General features: G+C 38.9%; 1 protein-coding gene across 6 annotated transcripts in view; it reads left to right on the forward strand.

The window, feature by feature from the left end:
* LOC129727503 (lachesin-like) overlaps positions 1–22234 on the forward strand; it is a 120716-nt gene extending 98482 nt beyond the window's left edge. For 5 of the 6 annotated variants that reach the window (XM_055685378.1, XM_055685381.1, XM_055685379.1 and 2 more), the window contains exons 6-11: positions 2315–2443; positions 2505–2642; positions 10963–11112; positions 11346–11399; positions 20882–20962; positions 21046–22234. In XM_055685378.1, coding sequence (XP_055541353.1) covers positions 2315–2443; positions 2505–2642; positions 10963–11112; positions 11346–11399; positions 20882–20962; positions 21046–21185 — 692 coding nt within the window. In that variant the 3' untranslated portion in view covers positions 21186–22234. Of the gene's footprint in view, positions 1–2314; positions 2444–2504; positions 2643–10850; positions 11113–11345; positions 11400–20881; positions 20963–21045 lie in introns of those variants that run through there. The other variant, XR_008728544.1, reaches the window with a different exon arrangement.
* The last annotated feature ends 324 nt before the right edge of the window (positions 22235–22558 follow it).

The raw sequence follows: 22558 nt of genomic DNA on the forward strand, positions 1-22558 counted from the left end.
TTAGCGCACGGAGGTCACGGTTGTGAATGGCCGCAAAACAGAACAACAGGCGGCGGTCAGAGTCGGAGACTACACCATTACCTCAATGTGATTTTTGAAGTTCTTGGGGGTTATGGTTGACGATAAGCTCACATTTCAGAGTCACGTCAACTATGACTGCAAGAAGGCTTCAACGGCTATGACAGCACTATTTCGAATGATGTCAAATAGCTCAGCGTTGTAGGGCAGCAAGCGTAAACTGCTTGCCAGCGTGGTCTCGTCTATACTTAGGGCCCAAAGCGCTAGGTACTGACAGTTATCATGGTAAACTGGAATATAGCTTCAGGCTCATGTGTCTGAGGGTTGCAAGTGCGTTTCGTACAGTGTCATACGACGCAATCTGCGTCCTGTCCGGATGATGCCTATCAGTATAGCCATTAGGGAGGACGTAAAATGCTTTGATCGAGGTGACACATGTACCAGGAGATCATTCTCGATGATGGCAGCAGGAATGGTCCAACTCCGCAAAAAGTAGATGGACGCACCAACTTATTCCGGTGGTATCCGGATGGATCGGGTCCTTCCACCTGACACAGATCCTGTCAGGTTCTGATTGCTTCAGACAGGGTTTTTAGTGGGTCAAATCCCACTCAATCTGAGGTTAGTTTTTCAGGTGTTTGGTAGCACTCTACCTGAAATAATAAAAAAGACGATAAAAGAGGAGTGGAATGATTACAGAATGCTTTAGCTGTGATGGTCACAACACGTCATTGAAGAATATTTGCCGCCTCGTACCAAGGAATTATTTGGAAAAGATAGCTCTGCTTTCAACAAGATACAGTGTCAGCGCATAACACATTGGTTGTATCCAGTTTTTTACGCGCCATTTTGGCAAACGCTATAATGCCAAGTTTGTCTTTATGTATTTTATCAAAATAAAAATATAACAACATTTCACTACTCTAAAAGCAAATCAAAGCCTTGGTGCTACATTCCGCTCCGGAACTCGACCTTCTGTTTATTTATACACAGACTTCGCAGCCGACTGTTTAGTGTACAGGACAATTGCGGCGCTAACGCTACGATCCTACTGACACTCACAGTATTTCCCGAGCCGAGACTCGAACTTACGACGACTGGCTTGTTGAGCCAGCACCGTAAAAAAGAACCAGAGAAGAAATATTCATCTGTTTTAATACTATGGCATAAATAAAGTGTATCACTTTCACGGTGACACCCTGTATATCAGAGGAGGATCTAACTGATCTAACCATTTCTCGCGTAATTTTTCAAAGGGACCTAAGTAACAATGACAGATTCTCTCCTCTCTCACTTTGTTCCGTTAATTACGTTGTCATTATATATATTTTCTAAGCTTTCTTCCCCTTAATCGAGAGATAGTAATACTGTCTTGCTTACTATGTATTGAATGTTATGAAATATGGAAAAAATAACATAATTATTGATCAAAGAGAAAGTGAACAAAGAGAATCTCTCAATGTTAGATAGGTCGCTTTGAAAAATTACGCGAGATTTTATGGTTTCATAATATTTTTACTGCGTTTTTTACTTTCATTTGATTATTTTCTGTAATAATGGTCAATTTTCGTCAACTTTCTCAGCTTATTTTTCATACGCTTTTTTGAAATGATACCATTGATGAAAAAAGCATATCTTTGATGAAAAACGCAATAAATTTTTTTTCAAAATCGAAAATAATTCATGGGCAAAAGTAGTAGTAATATATCATATCAGCGCAGTTTTTGAGTGAATTATCAGTGAGTTGGTATTTTTGCTGGAAAGCTTTCTATGTATCATGATTGTTTCTTTTATCTGTTTTTTGGGAATAAATAAAAATTGATCCATAAAAAAAATCAACTCAGTATTTAATTAATTCTCCTTGTATTTATGGTACAGTCTACGTCAGAACTCAGTGAAAAGAATAACATTAACAATAAATATACAACAATTCGTCAAGGGATACTGTCACATATCTTAAGATTCCGATTGGTTTTCATTTACAATAACCTGTTTGCGTTAGACTTCTTTCAGTATTATTTCGCTACCTCATTCTTCCTTGAAAGTTCGGATCGTTTGTAATTTGACTACACGACAACTTGATTTCATTGGTTCTTTGTTGCGCTCGTTTCGAGGTTGAAATCGTCTTGGATCATATATAACTCTAGTTGTTTAACTAAATAATTTATGCACTGAAAATCTTAGACATCAAAAAGAATTATACCATGCATCCAAATGTTATGATCTTTATTCCAAATTGTTGTTAATAAAATAGAGTGATATTCAAACAGGCTAACTTTTTTCAAAAATCTTCTAGTTTCATCCATTGAGGGTTCATCGTTCAGTATTCCGAAAGTAAATCGCCTGCACATGGGAGCATATTTATGCATTGCCTCGAACGGAGTTCCTCCTTCCGTCAGTAAACGCGTTATGTTAATAGTTCATTGTAAGTATACCTCGCAAAACTGCGTTCAGTGCACTGTTAAGTTCAATATCCGTTCTCGCAGTCCCCCCGATGATCTGGGTGCCAAATCAGCTTGTCGGAGCAGTTGAGGGACAACGTATGACGCTGGAATGCCATTCGGAGGCGTATCCTAAGTCAATCAACTACTGGACGAGGGAAAAGGGAGATATTGTCCCGCAAGGTAAGTGTCAAATTGTTGTCTCATATTTGTCATACCAAACAGCCATCCAACACATGTGAAGTAAACTTACACCATGTTTGCTTATAAGCTGCCAAAGATTTGATCACACAAAAATGTGACTCCAGGTGGCATGTTGATTGCGAAACATCCGACTGGTGTGTTTCAGGAAATCACATCCATTGGATCCAATTTGCATTATCAAACAAATAGTGTGTATATATGTAGGTATGTGTGGATGAAGAGGAACCGTCTTTCGAACCTTATTCGTAAATGTAAGCAATCCCATTTGTTTCATCCGCATTCTGTGGAAAATAGTAACATCATAATTTTCTCATATCACGTCTTGCTGATTAGATCGGCGTTACGTGCCACCTAAAGAAAATGGGAGGGAAGGAACTTAACAAAATAAACCCGACCAAAGGCAAACAAACACCCTCCTCGTATCCACACACTTTCACTTTCGACTCTATGGGGATCTGAATGAATCCGAACCACGTTGGCTTTCATCTACTGGAAAGAATGGGAGTGATAGGGCTGGTCTGATTTCAAAAGTTCAAGTTCGAAAGTTAAGTGTATACTCCAGTGCATATGCCTACTGTCTTGGGGTGTGATTGGACCGAAGATTTCGACACTCCATGAACCGTGTTTGATGGTACCTTTTTCTTTCCGGCAACGACAACCATCGAAGGTAAGGGTCAAAGGACTTTACGGAAACATCCTAGTGTGGCACTGTGGGTTTTATGCTTTTGCCAAAAAATATTTTACTGCTGGGGTTAGAGGACAAAGCGTTAATGCCGTGTAGAGGTAATGCCATAACACAAGAACTGCAAGCTCATCGTATGCTTTAGGGATTTATAATAGTTTAACAACCTTGTCTAAGCAGTGTGTAGGCTTTTCGGGTATCGACGTGTTTTGTTTTTAGTTTTTTTAGGCACCAATAAAAGAAACTTCCAGGGCGGTTTCAAATTTGTAGCTGTGCCGTTTTTGATAACATGTAAGCTGTAGCAAATGTTTAATGAAGAAGAACTGTTAAGAGTAAATACGCACCGCATACTCTCGTTGAAGTTAACATCTTGGGAGTGGCGGATGGTTTGTACAATGTGTTTCAGTCCAACATTGTATCAATTCAGCAGGAACACTTCTTGTTTCATAGGCGGGTCGATTGTTACTAATCTGCGCGAGTTTTTTTCACATCTACAGTGGGGTCTTTTTTTACGCGGTTGGTTGTACCGCGTTGAAAAAATCCGCGTATAAAAAATACGCGTAATTTTGAAAAAATTATACGATCCGATTAAAAATAAATGGCACGTAAGTTAATATAACCTTGAAAAATGATATAAAAATGGTAACGAAACACACAAAATGAGTTTATAGTGCTTCTAAAATGAAAAATTCATTGAAGAACATGACAATAACTTTTTCATAATAATTTTGCCACATGTTTAAGCTTTCGTTCCTTAATCGGAAGCTAAGCGAAACGACCCTGACTCGTATCGTTATACAATTATTAATAGGGGTCTTCACATCGAGCTCGTATACGAATACCCAGCCGTAAACTGTGTATCTTCCATTACTCGTCAATGGAGGTGAGTATTTTTACGGCTGGGTATTTGTTTACGAGCTCGACATGATTACCCATAATGTATTTTTGTTCCTTCTTCCCGAATCAACGGAAATTGCCGATTTTTTGATAATAACAGCAAATATATTAAATATATGCATTATTTATATGCAATAAAACAGAATATTTTATTGTCATGAACCACTTTATTGGATTTACTTATACTAAACTTATTTATTACCGCGTAAAAAAATCCGCGTTATTGTAAAAAATCGCGTATAAAAAACCGCATAGAAATAACCCGCGTAAAAAAAGACCACTGGGTACCTAGTTGAGCAGATGTACAAATTTCGAATTTAGTTTCTGTTCATCAGATTCTGTATTTATATTAGTCACCAACTACAAGCAACATTGACACAAACAGTATCGCATATGGAAGATCAATCTGTTTTGTAAACGTATTAGACAGTTTTCAGTTCAAAATAGTGCGTATAGTTTTTGATCTGCAATCAAAGTTTATAGGTACCTCAGGTGATGCCATACGGGGCAATGTACGGAAGTTACATCTTAAACGTAAGGCCATGCTCACGCTTATTTGGTCCGGGCATATACAGTTACAAGATCATGAATCGTTACCAAATGCCACGTTGGAGAGCAACAGACGTGAAAATAAGCAACCCTCTTACCGGTTATCGAGTTGATAGCCGTAATTTATGTCCTCGGCAGAAAACTGCGACTGCTTCACGCAACCCAGAAGACGCCTCGATTTCCATTGGCTTTGGCAGTCAGGAAAAGCATACTAATATCTTAATTGACCCGGAATTAGGTTAATTTCATCACACCTTCTCGACTATGCCAAGGTCATGCATATTTGCGAACTTTGGAAATTCATGTTGACTTTTGAGCCTCTGGTGCGCGGTTGCTGGACGTGAACCGATATGGCGTGGTGGAAGCAGATATCTTTTCCATTAACGGAATCGTTTGTTCCGTTGATGAAGTTTACGACTGTTAAATTTAACTTAAAACCACAGCAATCAAATGTTGCTGAATTATTTAAATTATTTTTTTTGTCGTATTTGGAACGGACAGTGTTTGGAGTCGTCCTCATAGATAGTATAGCTTTGTTGGGTTTAAAAATTCTGTTTCGATATCAGTATTTTAACTGACGCTGATGACCTAATTCAAATGAGGTAGAATAGATAAACATTATTTTGTGTGGTCTAAAATAAAACAAACAGTTGAGAATAATTAGTTCGTGTTAAGGCATATTTTTGAATTACCCTCTATGTAAAACATTATACTACCAAAAACGTGCAGCTGAGTAAAGGACAATTAAAACAGCTGCAATTGTCCTTTTATTCAAGCAAACACAAATGAAAATTGTAGCAAATTGTTTTTTCACGCGAGCACTGTTCTAGTGAAAGAACCATGCATGTAAGAAACTGTTCGATCGTATTAGATAGATTTTTTTTCCTCGCATAATCCGATGCTTAGTGAAAATGAAGACAGAAGGGTTGTTTCTTTGATTCAAATATTAAATTTTTATTGTAATCAGTATTTTAATTAAATTACTTTTTGAATCTGCTATGACGAAATGGACTATGATACTCATGATACTGATTTTAACATCGCGTTGCTGATCTTTCGAAATGATCAAATCGTTGTGAAGAGCAAAGGTTTTCAACGCTGACTTTTCTAAAAATAGCAGTTCCACTTTTAATATTTTTCAGTCCCAGTTTTAATATTTTTTTAAATTGTCATTTCTCATTTGGCTGAAATTTTGCATGGATATAGACAAAAGATGTCATTTTGTTTTATTGGTTAAATTTTTCAGAACATGTCTCATTTTTATGAAGCTATTGAAAAATCCTATTTTGAGAAGTAATTGATGATTACAAATATTTTCAGAGCCAAAACGGTTCGTTTAATGGGTGTAGGATGTCTTCTGAAATGCTGTAGATAATAATTTTGTCCTTCCGAAAAGAATATACACTCTAAAAACAAAATTATTTTATTTTCGAAAAAAAATGCTGGATTAGCTCTTATTTAAAAAAAATTACAAAACAAACCGTTTGGGCTCTGAAAATATTTGTAATCATCAAAACATTCCCAAGATGGTACTTTTCAAACGTTTCTAAAAAAATGAGTCGTGTTCCGAAAAATTAAACCAATAGCACAAAATGGCATCTTTTACCCATAGAAACATCTATATGAAACTTCAGCCAAATAAAAAATAGTCATTTAAACTTGTTGCCCGTTTTTTTTGTGGTTTCGTACAAAGGCATTTTCTATCAAAACTCAAGTTACACGTGACAAGAGCTCAAAATCGTCAACTTTTTTCATTTACTCTCCAAATACTAGTTTTGTTGACACTATCTTTAGAAGAAAATTATTATATAAAAAGTCTCGGAGAGTAACAACAAGTTTTAGTTCGGAACTCCATCGTTAGTGGCGCTGCAAAATCTAACTTCAATAGTCTTGCACTCTAAAGAATTGGTGTGTTCACCGAAGTTGTAGATAATATTATCACAGAAAGTTTTGCCGAAGACACTTTTCTTCGAACTCATCTTGTTTTTGAGATATAACGATTTGTATTAGATTATTCCTTGAAATTAGATTTTTTTCAGTGTCTGAAGAACTGTTGTATTTAGAAGGCAACAATGTTTATCACCAGTTTGTATATCATATAAACACACAACGTTGTAGGAGACATAACAAATATTATTTTTTTGCGTTTATTGTTTATTGTTTATTGTTTATTGTTTATTGTTTATTGTTTATTGTTAATTGTTTATTGTTTATTGTTTATTGTTTATTGTTTATTGTTTATTGTTTATTGTTTATTGTTTATTGTTTATTGTTTATTGTTTATTGTTTATTGTTTATTGTTTATTGTTTATTGTTTATTGTTTATTGTTTATTGTTTATTGTTTATTGTTTATTGTTTATTGTTTATTGTTTATTGTTTATTGTTTATTGTTCTTCTCTTTTTTATTCTTGAAAAAGGCTATTGATTTTATCGCTTACACTTTGCTATACACATTACAATCTTTCATGTATTTAATCACTTTTTCTTTTTTATGGAGAGCTCTTGCTTCCATTATAGAGTGCTTTTCTTAGCCTTATTCCATCCATTCCATGTTTTCGCCTTGCGTTAAAATACCTCCTGCAGTCTTGGAGAATGTGTTGGATGTCGAGTGTCGAGTGTAATTCCACAGCATTCGCATGGTGGTAGCTCTGTTTTTTTTTCTAGGAGAAAGCTGTGGGTCAATCTCGTGTGCCCGATCCGGAGTCGAGTTACGGCTCGATGGTCGCCAGGGTTGTCACGATCTTTCCATCTGCCAGTTTCAAATTTGATTCGTCGTAGTTTAGCATAGTGCATAGAGAACCACTGGTTGTTTCAGTGTTGTCGAATTAAGCGCTTAACTTCTCTCGTTGCATCATCTGCTGGGACCGGTAGTGGTAGTGGTGCGTTTTTTCTTGCTTCACCAGCTAACCGCTCTGCTTCAACATTGCCTGTAGACTCCGCTTAATTCAATCGGTTTATTCCGTTTCTATGTTTCTATTTTCTGAATCCACGAGTGCGTTGATGCCGGCAAAGCTTCGAGTGTCGACAGACAGCTCGCGGAATTTGACAGAACCACTATACGGTTTGTACCAGTGTGCTGCGTTAGTGCCATTGTGATGGCATAGGGCTATGCCTAAAAAACGTTGTACTGTGAAGGAAGGCTAGCTGAGAGTATCAGACCGTTGCCAAAAAGTCCTACGCCTACTTTGAACCATCGTTGTAAAGGGCCGTGGATCACCGGAAACGGTTTGATAGCAGCTCTTGTGCTACGGGACGTACTGTGCTCGAAGAAGCTCCAGTTCTTACTTTTGGCTTGATGTCCCACACAATAGATGGGAGAGTGGTATTCCACGCACGGGTACTTAATCTCTCTCGCAGATATGTCGTTGAAATTGTTTCCTCGGTCGCATCTAGCAGTTGTTCTCTAGATCGCTCATCCAACGGTAGATCTGTGTTTCTGGAGTCTTTCCCTAGAATGCGTATTGCGGTTCGAGCTTGCGACACAAGCAGGTCGAATGGTAAAGTATCTGCTTCTGCTAAAACGGAGTGAATAGGACTAGTAAAAAATGCTTCCGACGCGATTCTTACCTTGCGGTTGTTTACTGGCGCTAGTGTCTGTATTCCAGCTTGGTTACCTATTGTTTTTAGGCCCACATCATAGACATACCTGGATGTGACGATCCAACTTTTAGTAGAGGGACGGTGTCCACGGTTAAGCTTCGTTCTGAGTAGTTAAAGGATGCTAAACCTTAAATCACACATCTTTTCAGCGGCGTAGCGTGATCGAGTGACACCCGGGGCGCAAAATTTGAGTGTCACCCCGCTTCCCCTGGGTGTCACCCCCACTAGGTTGCAGCGAAATCATCTTGTTATCAAAAATTTTTGCTCGTTTTCAAAGATGGTTTTTAGCACCCGATGTTCTTCTCGAGCATTTTTACGCCTCATGGCCGTAGAGAACCACCGGTCTAACTAGCGTTTTGTACAGAATACACTTGGTGTAAAGCCCTTGTAGGACTCGAAGAAGTTTGACGTTCCACCCAAAAACCTCACATTCTCCATCGTACCCTTAATCAGTCTTGTCAGCTTCTCCGGGAAGCCCTTTTCGTCAAGTATTTTCCATCGCTCTTGTCGGTTTATTTAGTCGTATGCGGCTCTGAAATTGACAAAAGATGGTGTGCAAGAAATCTAAATGTGAAGGCTGTGCCTCTACCAGGACTTATTTCGGATAAATCCTGTACGCGCAGACGCGGAATTAATACACAAGATTAGAGCGGACTAATTAACTTTTATTTTGTACATCACTGCTTAAATATACCCTACAGGTAACTCAGGGTGAGAGGCTTTCTCTACTCTCTGTTTACCTTACTAAGCTCTTAACTTAATCTAGTACTGCATGTACGATAGAACGTATGCGGAAGCATCAACACCGTCGAACCGGCGACTTCTGTTTATTCTATTTGAGTTTACATGACTGTGGCAAAGCAGAAGGCTGCGCGAAGTTCTACGTCACCTATTGCATAATCTGTTGATACATTCTTACCTAGCATGTTGACAGAGCCGTTCGCGGTCTTCTGTCAAGGAAACCAAATGTTTCGCCAACGTTTGCTTAGCAGAACCGTTGTTTTAGGGGACAACGACAGACGGTCGTGTCCCGGTTTACACTCACCCTGTTTTCATTACATTCAACAGAAGGCTTACTTTCTTGCGGACGAAGCAACAGAAGGCTTACTTTCTTGCGGACGAAGCAACAGAAGGCTTACTTTCTTGCGGACGAAGCTAAAATGTACCGTATGACAAAATCCTACGTGACGGAACATTAGGTATTTCTGCGCCGGGTGTGACGTCACATAAACACACGGCACTTTGGTGTAAAGATTAAGTCAGTCGTAGACCGTCCTTCCATTAATCCGCCCTGGTAACTTCCTACAAATCTGCTGGCTAATGCTGACAGGCGTTAGAAGATGACCTGGGAAAACACTGTGTAGGCGGCATTAAGGGCTGTGATTGCTCGATAATTCTCGCAGTCTAGTTTGTCGTCCTTTTTGTAGACGGGGCAGATAGCCCCTTCTTTCCACTTCTCTGGTAGCTGTTTTGTCTCCCAGAACTCGACGATCAGCCGATGCAGCGAGCTGACCAATTTGTCGGGACCCATTTTTATAAGTTCCGCTCCGATGCCGTCCTTTCCGGCCGAATTGTTGTTCTTGAGGTGCCGGATCGCATGCTTGGTGGCACATCTTCGTCGTTCGTTGCACCGACAACATTTTCTCCGCTCCTGTTTTAACTGTTATTTGTTTTTAATTAAACACTTAATTTTAATTGAAATTTTTTTTTTTTATGAAACTTGAATTTATAACAATAGTTTTGGTGAAAAGTACATGATGGTGAGGTGCGAGACAACCTTTTTGAGGTTACTTTCCAAAGATCAACACGCTTCTAAGGATTATCGGATGCATTTTGAATCCGTTCTCAATGTATTTATATTTTATTGTCAGAAAATTAGAGTGTAAACACCAATTTTTGAATTAAAACCACGAAGAGTTGAATTTTTAACTTGATGTCATTCCGGAATTCTCAATTAAAACATTCAGTTATATTTAAATGATTCTAATAGTTTTTGAAATCAAAAATTCTTGGTGACTAACTTTCTAAAGATTCGTTTTAGAGATTTTTCAAAATTATTCATAATGTATAATCATTATAACACGTTTCATTCTTTGACAGCAAAAAGGTGGGTTGAAGGGTGAGAAATTCGTCAGCAAACGATTTCGTTATCAGATAAAATCAAACATATACCGTCAGGGTAATTGACAGACCGAAATATTGCTGTTATGAGTAGACAGTTTAGATTGACTGTTGAAGTTAGGCGTTCAAATAATAAAATCTTTTAATAAGGTGGTGTCACGCTATTCCTATTAGTTTAAACTGTCGTTAAATGGAGTGGAGATTTTGAACTACCGTGCTCGCAAGCGGAAACGGGGTAAACGAGTCGTTGTCATATGATTTTCCGCTGAGTAGAGAATCTCACCGCTACAATTATGCAAATTTAACAAGTCTTCTGTTTTCCTCCATTCGTTTGCAGCACACGCAGCTTGGAAAAGAGTATCATTCTCAAACAGTGTTTCTTCCGATGTTTTTTTCTCTTTTCACACCATCTGGATGCTGTTTCGGCACGAAACGTGGATTCAACGAAGGAGGCAAATACGAACCGGTGCTGATAGACAACGCATACAAAGTGGTGATGAAGCTGAGCATCAAGGTTGTGAGCCAGGCCGATTTTGGCGCGTACAAGTGTATCGCTAAAAATTCCCTCGGAGAAACCGACGGCACCATCAAACTGTACAGTAAGAATCGTTTTCCGATATCAGCATCAGATACCTGCACCCTTTCCATCTCTGGTGTGAATTTGTCTGTTAAATGTCAAAGCTTCAATTTGCCCTCCCTGGAGCAATTTCGGTGCTCAACGAACAGCGGAAACGGAAGCTGCTGCACAGTTGCTTTGACATATAAACAAGAAAACTGTTATAATTTGCTTTGTCTGTTCGGTTTTATGGTAATCGTTGTTTTTCCATTTCAGAACTCCCGAAAAGTGCAATCAATTCGGTAGAGCCAAACGAAGGGCGAAGAAAAAGTAAGTGTAGAATATCTACATATTGTGAGATATTGTTCTGTCTACTACAAACAGTTCTACAAAAAGTACGTCTCTGACGCTAATGATTCTATGATATTTGAAGCCCTCAGTAAAAATTTATATTTGATAACGACAAAAAAAGCTAAGCTCTGATGAATGAATGCGTCCTTCTAGTTCGTATAAGCTTTGATCTGAATCTGCACAAAATATAGGTGAAAAGCGTAACATAGAGGTTATCCAGTGAATACCGATGAACATTTTACCATTGTCGTGGTGTTTGTCACGTATAACAAAAGTTATATTGAAGCTAAGATAAATGTGAGTTATAAAACCATTTTCTAAATTTGCGCTAATTTCGCACAATATCGAGGTTTCAACTTTCGCATATGCTACAACGATTGATTTTTCGCATATACTACTAAACTGAATCCGAGGAATTCATTTTATTGAATCCAGACACTCCGTATGAACTTTTCATACCTTCTTATATATCACTATTTGTTTATAGCCTTCATCAACGGAATAATCAAACGAAAGGTTCATTGCACCACGTTCGCCAATTACTATTCACTTCCACCGACTACTAAATCACTTCTGGGTTGTTTTCGTAACGGCCTTCCTGGCGTAAAAAATAATTTGATGATTTGTGTTTATTTAAAATTGCCCAGCTCAAACACGTCGAAAACTACCTGCCAGAATGGTATATAGCCTGTCGTACTTTTGATAGGCGACACATAGCTCTTTGCGAAGTACATTCGTAGCGGTCGGCCCACCAACCGGAGAATTAGCCTGCCGCCGTCTACCACTTTGACTTTATCGCTGTCATCTCTCTGGCAATCATGACGGACCAATAAAACGTTTATCCACCCGCAAAGAACTAGTTCTAGAATGTATACATATTGGTAGCTGTTGGCACGGGCGGATTTTACTTTCTGTGGTAATCATCTGATGTGGAACACTGATTCACAAAGGACCGTCACATACCAAAGTTTGGCCGAAGTCCGTTTTAAAATCATCTGTTGTGTTTTTTTTTTGAAATTTGTTTTGATAATATGCACTCTCATAATATACGTAATATAATATACGCAATAGTTTCTCATCCGCGAGCACTGTTCTTTTCGTGATAGGTATATCAGTGACCTTCTGGTGTTTTTTACACACTGATGTCGTAATGTCATTCTGAGAATTACAGTGAATTCGTTGAATCGAAGTTACGTATAAATTCCCTGGTCGTTTGTGCAATAATTCAATTAATACTTCGAACAAAAATATTTCCAAAATTACCCCGAACTCATCGCCCGACGGTACCCGCAGGCAAAAAGACGATACCCAAAAGTACCAAGCGAAGGAAGTAAGTCTGACTCAACAATTGGATTTCTAGATTTCAGCAGCATTTAACGACACGCACCACGGCACAGCTTGTTACAGCTTGCCGCTAACAATCAGTTGCCACTGTTTGGCTCATTACTGCCCAAGCCCTTTTAGCGTCCCGCACGCCATTGGCCAACTGCTGGTACGAAGCTAATGTTCGCTCAGTGGGTGTCTATCATCATGTAGATCCGGGAGGGTGAGTCAGTGAAAATGGTTAAGTCTAGCAGAAGGGAAAACCCCTAGGGGAGATGTTTACGAATGTAAGCAAAACATAACGGAAAATAATATAAAGAAAACCATAGACGTGCTGGTTATTAGTACAGGTGCAGGCAAATCACAAGACCCAGGATACGTGTTTACTTGGCTGCCTTGATACACAAGCTAGTAAACTAGACTAAAGGTTATGTTTGTCACACGGCTCCGTCATGCAGATGGCAGACATTTGTGACCTGTGAAGTCATAAAACATAAAAAGCCGCTGGTAATAAGCATTGTGCTTTCTATCGGGCGTTATACTTCGAGACAAATGTCAAGTAGCCCACATGTGAGTGCAACAGTAATTCGAATTATAAAACAAAAAAAGTGTGGTACCACTTTCTTACAACTCATTTGAGATGTCAATTCTGTGCTACGATTTTGCGTGATTTCCGGAGTGACTAATAATGCTGACCCGCAGGAAGTAATGATACTCAACACTGATTACTGAGCGATCCGTATCAGTTTCACCGGAAAATTAAACCACAAATGGAATGGAACATGTCGTTGCTATTGCCTTTTTCCCAGAACACAATAAAGTGTCGTATTTAATGAGCCGAGAAAAGAAGCGGCACTTCATAATTGTGACCGTTATTAGCAACCCTCGTGAAGGCAAGTGGCACTAACCAGCATTCCGTTTCTGTCCGGTCGTTGGCAGCTATGCTGATTGAGGTTCTTTTCCTATGATTTATTTTAACTCTTTCGTGATTTGATTTCGTGACAGATATTAAGGTTTTATCCAGTTCAATCGAGAGTGTTCTTTCCAACACAAAATTGCCCAGCATTATTATTCGAAATGTTTCGAAATAGTATTTACAAATACATGTTACTGTTAGAAGCTGTATCAAGGCTTTGAAAATTATACCGCGTTTCATTACGTTTCCCACTGCAATTATTTATATTTCTAGCACCTTTAAACAAATTACAAAATTTACGATACAAACATGCGAATGCCATCATAAACTGCAGGCTGCAAAACTGTACTGTATTTTTTTGCATACTAATGAGGTTTTTACACTTTTATTTTTATGGAAGGATAAATAGTTAAGTGGCAAACACGTGAATAGCGATGTTGGTTAGTTAGTTCCAATAGAATAGTGGCGATAGAATTCGATCCTAATCATCGTGACTGTCGCTCAACAATTTTTAATTGGACCGAATAGATATTTCGAAACAATATGCTTTGAACGTCATTGCGGTTACTTAGTGTTTGAAAGCAGAGTATCGTGGAATGGGGTGAAGTTGTTCACTTTTTACAGTGTAATAAAATTTTTATCGTAGTTATAACGTAAATCGGCGTGAAATTGATCACCTTTGAAAAAGATATTTAAATGAAAAATGAAATCGTTGTTATTTTAAATGACAATAATGCAAGTCAAGCTAATTTTAATTCTATTTCAAGCAGTTAATGTGGAGTTGACGATTAAAAAATCTCCCAGACGGTCTCGAGGTACGACGCTCACTAACCAGACAAGTTACTTTGTTGGTCCAGAATCTTATTGGTCCAAACCTTGTTGTAACGTCTCATGGAGCGTTTTTGAAGCTTTTGCTAAACTCTGTGAGAGGGAAAAATAGAAGTTCAAAAAATTGGGATTTCATAAGCAGATTACGACAATGGAATTGATACATAGAGCCAAATCGTGAGAAGAGCTCCGCACTACTTAAGCTCAAAATAAAAGACCTGAGAACACTGATAGATCTACTCACAAAGCACTGTTCTAGTTAGGTAGACTTGATGATGATACATGTCGCCTTTGCGGCATCGAATTGATACTTTGGAATACCTACTCTGCGAATGCCAAATATTAGAACAAGGTGGATTGCCGAAGAGGTAAGGGACACGTAGACCCTGCCAATATTTGGGGAGAAAGTTCTGGAGATGTAATGAATAGAATCAAATAGATTAAATAATCCTCGCTGCAATTCAGTAGCCAACATGGGGCAAAAATTCAATATCAGTACTGTTTGTCACGAACTTTTGGTGATCAATTTCACCATATTCTACTGTATACCCGATCTCCACAATCAGGATATTTATAGGCCTATCTGTCTGTTGGATACTGTGGCGAGTTGCTTGACAAAATTATTCTCAACAGACTGGTGAAGTAAACGGTCTACCAGTAACCAGTTCGATTTCCGGAATGGTAGATCCATGTTGGATGGTATCCCCACCAAAACGACGGAGGTAAATTCTCTATTGTGTAATCGTCACACTCGACGTGAAGAATGCGTTCAATGGCGCAGCACAGGAGTACACAGTACAGGAGTTCCGAAAGGTTCTATCCTGGGCCCGGTGATGTGGAAAGTTGTGGAAAGTTACGGTGTGTTGTTGAGATTCCCCATAGGCGTTGTAATCGTTGGCATGCAGACGACATAACGCTAAGAGAAAGGAGTCGAGTTGACGCCCGCGCACAATATACGCAAGGTCGAAGACTGGTTGCATTCTAGAAAACTGGAGCTAGTGCATCATAAGAGGGAGGTCACGGTTGTGAATAACCGTACATCTAAGTAACAGGCGGTGGTCAGAGTCGGTCACTGCACTTTTACCTCAAAGCGATCTGTGAAGCTTATGAGGGTTATAGTCGACGACAAGCTGACGTTTGGGAGCTACGTCGACTATGCCTGTAGGAAACCCTTATCGGCTATTGTATCACTATCTCGTATGATGTTCAATAGTTTAGCGGTTTATGACAGTAAGCGAAGACTTTTTGCTAGCGTGGTTTCGTGCATAGTTAGGTATGATGGGCTAGTGTGGTCCTGAGCGCTAAGTACTAAAAACTTACAGGCTCATATGTCTGAAAGTTGCGAGTGCGTATCGTGCGGTGTCATACGATGCAAAGGTCTCTTGTCCGGTATGATGCCCATCAGTATCGTCATGAAGGAGGACAAAGAATGCTTCGACCAACGTAACTCAAGGGGCATACAAGGTACCAGAAGGTCATTCTCGATCTTTCGATGGTAGCGGGAGTGGTCTTATACTATGAAGGGTAGATGGACGTATCGACTTGTTCCGGAAGTATTCGGGTGGGCCGGAAAGCACCATGGCGAATTGAACTTTCACCTGACACAGATCCTGTCAGGTCATAGTTGCGCTTCAGGCAATATCTGCTCAGGCTCGGACACGCGGGGTCCCCCATGTGTTTCGAGTGCACCGATACTGAAGAGACTGCTAAGCATGTCTTCTTCGTATGCCCTCGTTAAGTACGTGCGATTAGCGACATGATGCAGTGAGCGGGCCGGGAACTACTCCAACCTGGTTCGGAGGATGTGCGATGACCCGGGCATCTGGAGCGCGGCCAGTACAGTCACCTGTCTCAGATTTTCCTGGAGCTGCAACGTGTGTGCCAGTGGTAGCTAGCTGCCAGTCTCCAGGTAGCTAACTAGCAGGTTTCAGGGGAGCAGGTCAATGGGGGAGATTTGAGTTTTTTACCCCTTAAAAGCTCGACGACCCCGCCCGGGTGCCCACAGATTGTATTCTTGTACTTTTGACAATTTTTATCCGATTTCGTTACTTCTAGCACCAAAAGATTCAGTAACGTCTCTACTTTGAAATCAGAGTCAGCGGTTCTTCGAAAGGTTTTCCTCATTGCCGGAAATTTGGTTTTTCGAGTCAATTCCATTCAATTGGTCGCGTGCTGATAATTCGCTCCACTATTACAATTTTATAACATGATGTATGCCAAACTTGCAACCTTCAAGTAATGCTGCGAGTTTGGCGAAGAAAGCAGTGCTCTATCTCTTATGCCTAAAATGTGAGGGCCCATATTCAGTGGGATATTCAACCAATATTCGCGGTGAATATTATAATATTCACCGCGAATATTGGCTGAACATTGCACTGAATATACGCTCTCACACTTCAGGTTTAAGAGTTAGAGCATTGCACAATTCGACAAACATGTAGTACCACTCGGGGACTACAAGTTTGTTGTACATTGTTTCTCAAAATTGTATTTGTGAAGCGAGCTGTCGGCACGCGGTGGAAAAGCACCCAAAAATTGAATATGCAACCTTGGATATGGGGATACGAAACTGAGGAATTTCATGAATATTTGAACAGAATCTTACAACTATTGGTCAGAACCGAGAAGATATCCAGAGACCGTAAAACCACCCCGAGGCCATTTTGGATTGGCAAAATGGCAAATTCCGGTTCCTGGAAATAAATCAAAAATGACCAAATACCAAACAATATGGGTATTTCCGGAATCAGGATGATGCCCAGATGCCAGAAAACAGCTCCAGACGCCATCTTGAAATTTGAGATGGTGACTTCCGGTTTCCGCAAAATAGCTAATATTGACAAAAACTACCTCAAATGAGTACTTTCGGAGTCAAGACGATGCCCAGAGACCAGCAAAGGTTCCCCGATACCATTTTGGATTCCGAAATGGCTACTTCCGTTATCTGGAAAAGAACCAAAACTGACCGAATACTATCGAGTATGGATATTACCGGAATCGGGATGATGCCCAGAGACTGGGACTCAACTGCTGATCTCATTTGGAAATTCTAGTTGGTGACTTCCGGTGTTTGGAAAATAGCCAAAATTGACCAATTACCACCTTATATGAAAACTTTCGAAATCGAAATGATGTCCAGAGACCTGAAAACGACCCCAGCGGCCATTTTGAAAATCAACATGGTGACTTCCGGTTTCTGGAAAAGATTGAAAACCGTCCGAACACTATTTTGGCTGTTTTCTAGAAACCGGGAGTTCAAAATGGCATCTGCAGTTGATTTTTAGTCTCTGGGCACATCCCGATTCCGGAAAAACCAATATTGGGTGGTATTTGGTCTTTTTTTGGTCTATTTTTAGAAACCGGTAGTCAGGGCTGGAATTCACCTCAGTGCAGACAGAACCACACAAATTTGTACACAACACATTTGCCATCAAACCGTGCGTGCCACTCCCGATATTTCGTTTGTGTTCTCTTCTTCCTATTCGCTCTTTTGTATTTCTTTCGCACCAAAAAAATGCGACTGAGTACACTTTGTGCATTCGCTAAAATGTGCGACACCACACATTGTGTCCTACTTTGTGTGTTGCTTGGGTCAATGATTATCGGATTTGACAAGCGAACGATTACAGTATTAATTTTTTTTGGTTTTTGTACTTCATTTGACTCCTACTGAAATAATTCAGGAGCTAATTTTCATTGCTGCTCAATGGGTTTTGTTTCAAAACTAAAAATGGTTTCTTCCCGGAGATGGCCGCAACATGTCTCGTACATGAACAGTAGGGTGGCAATAGAAATCGACTTTTCGAATTTCGTTTAGAAATAAAGCTCAATAGTTTCGTTTTCGAAAAAAGTTCCCATACCAAACTTCAGCCTAATCTGACTTCGGGAACATGAAAGCATTATTTTGTGACCAATGAAAAAAATGCACAGGAAGTTCATAAATTTCTGAATATCAAAAAATTCTAATGCCAAATGTCTTAAAAATGCATGAAACACCGAGATCTGGCGTTATCCAAAAACAAAAAATGAAAAAAATCGATTGGTTAAAGTTTCACTTTTCGACTGAACGAACTTCTAAATGCGACGAAGGACATTTCTTTTTCATACAAGTCATTACCACCCTAATGAACGGTATCAGTAGTGAACACATCAAAACATGTCTGGACGTGCGTAACATGTCCTAAGAGACACGTCCACGCCATTGAGAATCGTGTTCAAATGAATTCTCAAAAATGTATATGGTCCTTTCTTGGTTCCTTTTCTCTGCTATTTTTTCTACCCGCAACGCAACGCAAACTGCTCAAACTGAAGCTCTTTGTTTTCACGCAATGTGTCACAAAAAGCAGCACAAAGTGTTGTTCTCCCTCTCTTGAAATATTTCTCACTTGGTGATATCTTTCATAGTCATTTCGTTTTCGCTCTTTCTCTTTTTTTTTCCTCTCTTGTTTGGCTCAGACCTATCGGTCCATAAAGCAGCTCTTTCTCTTTGTGCCTGTTGGTTGTGAAAATGTGTAGGTAGCGTTCTCGTTGTGCCTTGACGTAAAATCAGCACAATGAGCGCAATTCGCGACTACGAAGTTGAAAGAGATTTTGAAGGCTGTTCGCACCTAGGCGAACTGTCATATGCAATTGTCAAAATGTGTGTGATGACAAAAGCAAAAATATTTCCCTCCTTCTTTTTCTCATGCAAAAACCAGACAAATATCAGCACCTTCGTAATCGCGAATGAGTGTGCGAATGACAGCCCTGCCGGTAGTTGCCATTTTTAGAATTCTAAATGGCCTCTTGAGTCGTTTCAGATTTCTGGACATCGTTTGGATTCCGAAACTACTCATATGAGGTGGTATTGAGTCAATTTTAGCTGTTTCCCAAAAACCGGAGGTCGCCATCTTGAATTTAAAAATGGCGTCTGAAGTTGATTTTGGCTCTCTGGGCCTAATCCCGATTCCGAAAATACTCACACTCTTTAGTATTCGGTCAGTTTTGAATCATTTCCAGAAACCGGAAGTAAGTCTGTAAGGTCGTTTACATCAATTTTAATCATACCAATATTGTCAAATATTCATTAAAAGCCTCAGTTTCGGTACATAGGTTCGAAAAAAAATGGATTTCCTAGAATGGGAAAATTCTGTCGGCGCACTGCTGGCACTGATTTCAAAGCATATAAGCTGCTAAATCTTCAAGTACTACAACTAATAAAATTGGATGAAAATTGTCAATGTTCTTTTCCTGTATAGACTTCCTCACTGCGACCAGCATCGTAGATCTATTGTGAGATATGCCCGAGTGTCTGCTGTATCCCGCACTTCTATTATTAGCAATACCGCTATTGAGAAGTGGCATGCTTATTATTATTGTTTATTAGTGCTTGTGTGTAATGCGATACTCTTCCTTTTACCCGCTTACTGTTCAACTATACCGATGCTCGTTCCTCTTCCCAAATATCACCAATTATAATTTCCTGGAGAAGTTTCGTAGTGCGTTCTCCTGGTCAGTTTTATTAACAATAGGGACTTATATATTGTTAAGTGAAAATCACGCAAAGGTGTTATAGATATCAGCGTAAAGGAAAGGTAAGTGGTGGGGAGCCTGAGAATGAACCCATACTTCAAGTCCAGTTTTGACATCGAATGGCCTGATTCAACTAAGATTCGCTTGACAAAGCGGACTCTGTAACCTTGCGGCTACGCAACTTCCCATTGTCAATGTTACAGGAGATTTAATTTATGAGTACCTGGGTACCCCGTCGGGTATATTAGGGTGTTTTTTTGCTGAGTACATAACGGTTAAAATAGATGTATTGAAGGAAAACAAGCTTTCGAATGGTTGACATTTTCTGAATCTCGCTAAAGCCATGAGAAACAATATGATAGTGTTTTTTTTTTATGTTGGTTAGACTGATAACCCTATTGTTTCTACCAACTGTAAACATACGGCAAACATGCGGTCGATCACAACGGTGAGATTCGTATGTTGTTTATATTGATTTTGAGATTAACAGCGCTAAAAACATATCTCAAGTAATCGACATTCAAAGTTTAACCACTCCGTGTATTTTATACAACCTTTTACGAAGATTATTTTCATAATAATATTCAAAATGGTTGAAATGATTTCTTTATTTCATGAATGACAGGTCAATCATATGCACATCCAATGGTGGTAATAATTCAATATTTAAAGAGATGGCACTGGGCTCGGTTTGACTGCATTCCGAACATATTAAATGTTGCTGAATTGTCATAAATAATGTAAATAATAGAACTATACATTTTTACACCAATGCTGTTTTGTCCGAAAGGTTGATATATGTATAACAGGGTTATTTTATGAAATGTCAGTACGATAAAAGTTGCTTCGACCTGTACTACAATATTACCTGTTTCATTCGCAGATAAATCCCGAAAAGGCCACAATTCTTACGAAACCAATGATTTGATTGAAGATGATGCCGAAAACACCAGCCAGAGGAAAGGTAAATGTGCTATTATCTTGGTCAAAGTGGAGCATGTGAATTAAAAGATCTATCCGCAAAACTATACATTTATTTCTTTTTAGATTTGATAGTTGGAGGAAGGAATGATGATAGTTTCGAAATTTCTAGCTCTGGAGCAAATTGGTATCTATTGGGTCACTCCAAAGCAGTATCCTGTGCACAACTTGCATTACTGGTAGTCACATTTCTGCCAACAGTATGACGCTTATAATGAAGAGGTTTCGGTTTACCTGGATCACATAGGGTTAACAACCTGTAAGTAGGGGTTCTTGTGGACAGAAAAAATTGAATGAATGAGACTGCTTGACTGTTTAGCTTAATTATATATTACATAATGAGATAAATAGGTAAAGGGTATTGTAACTATATTATTTATTTATATTCAACGCCGTTGTTTAATCATGTAAAATATATCATAAGTGGCTAAAACGGTACAGAAAATTATTATAGCGCTTTGACTGTATTTGTAAATATTTGAAGACATTGAATAGTGAAAGTATTGAAACAAAAGCAACACATGAAACATATCGTTAGGTAAATGCTATGTTAAAACAAAAAAGTATTAGAATATAAATTATTATTACCCTGCGAAAGTGTTATAATAAGGCAGGGAGAAGCATCACAGAGCTATATTAAAAAGCTACCAAAGACTTAACAATGCTATTGATTGAGAAATAACATTTATCACCGAGTTTAGGCATGATAGGAAAGTGTCCGCAAGTTATAGGTAAAATTGCGTATGAATGTATATGTTATATAATTAATGCTTATAATTTAAACGATAAGAAACGGAAACCATAACACAACTGAAGTTTTACTAAGCAAATATTGAAAGTCTGGTCTCCTTTTTGTTAGCTGACACTGCAGTCTTTGTTTCTTTGAGCTGAGATTTTTGCATTTATTGACAAACCAATATTAATTATTATTAACCATAATAAGAGGGCAATCCAGGACACTGAGCATACTCTGAATGTTATTTACCATTGACAAAAGCAGTATAATCAATCTGTAAAATGGTGTAAGCGATATGTTATACTTTCAATTGTAATAAGAAACAAAACTACATGAATGCTGTATGCAATTTAAATCTTTTTTTTTTTAATATTAAGCCATGTTAAAATGCATGTAATTTATCATGAAAATTTTCTAATTTTCGTTTAAGAGTTGATTTGCTGATAATTTTTCATGCTGAAGTAATTTTCAATGATTATAATGATGGAAGCCCAATGGAGCTCGGGGTATATTCTAATAAACTGACGCGGTGGAAAAACGACATTTATTGTAGTCTTTTTTCCAATGTGTATGTCTGGTTGTTATCTTCTAGATGATCTCGAGGTACGATGCTGGCCTAACAAGCCAGTCGTTGCAGGTTCGAGTCTCGGCTCGGGAGAGACTGTTAGTGTCAGTAGGGTCGTAGCGCAAACCCCGCAATTGCCCTGTACACTAAACAGTTGGCTGCAAAGTCTGTGTATAACAAACAAGAGGTCAAATTCCGATTCGGAATGTAGCACCAAGGCTTTTTTCATGTCTGTTTGACAGTTCTATCCAGTCACACAATGGTTTTATAGCATTGTT

The sequence above is a fragment of the Wyeomyia smithii genome, chromosome 3 (assembly GCF_029784165.1).
Source record: "Wyeomyia smithii strain HCP4-BCI-WySm-NY-G18 chromosome 3, ASM2978416v1, whole genome shotgun sequence".
In the NCBI taxonomy this organism is placed as follows: Eukaryota; Metazoa; Arthropoda; class Insecta; order Diptera; family Culicidae; genus Wyeomyia; species Wyeomyia smithii.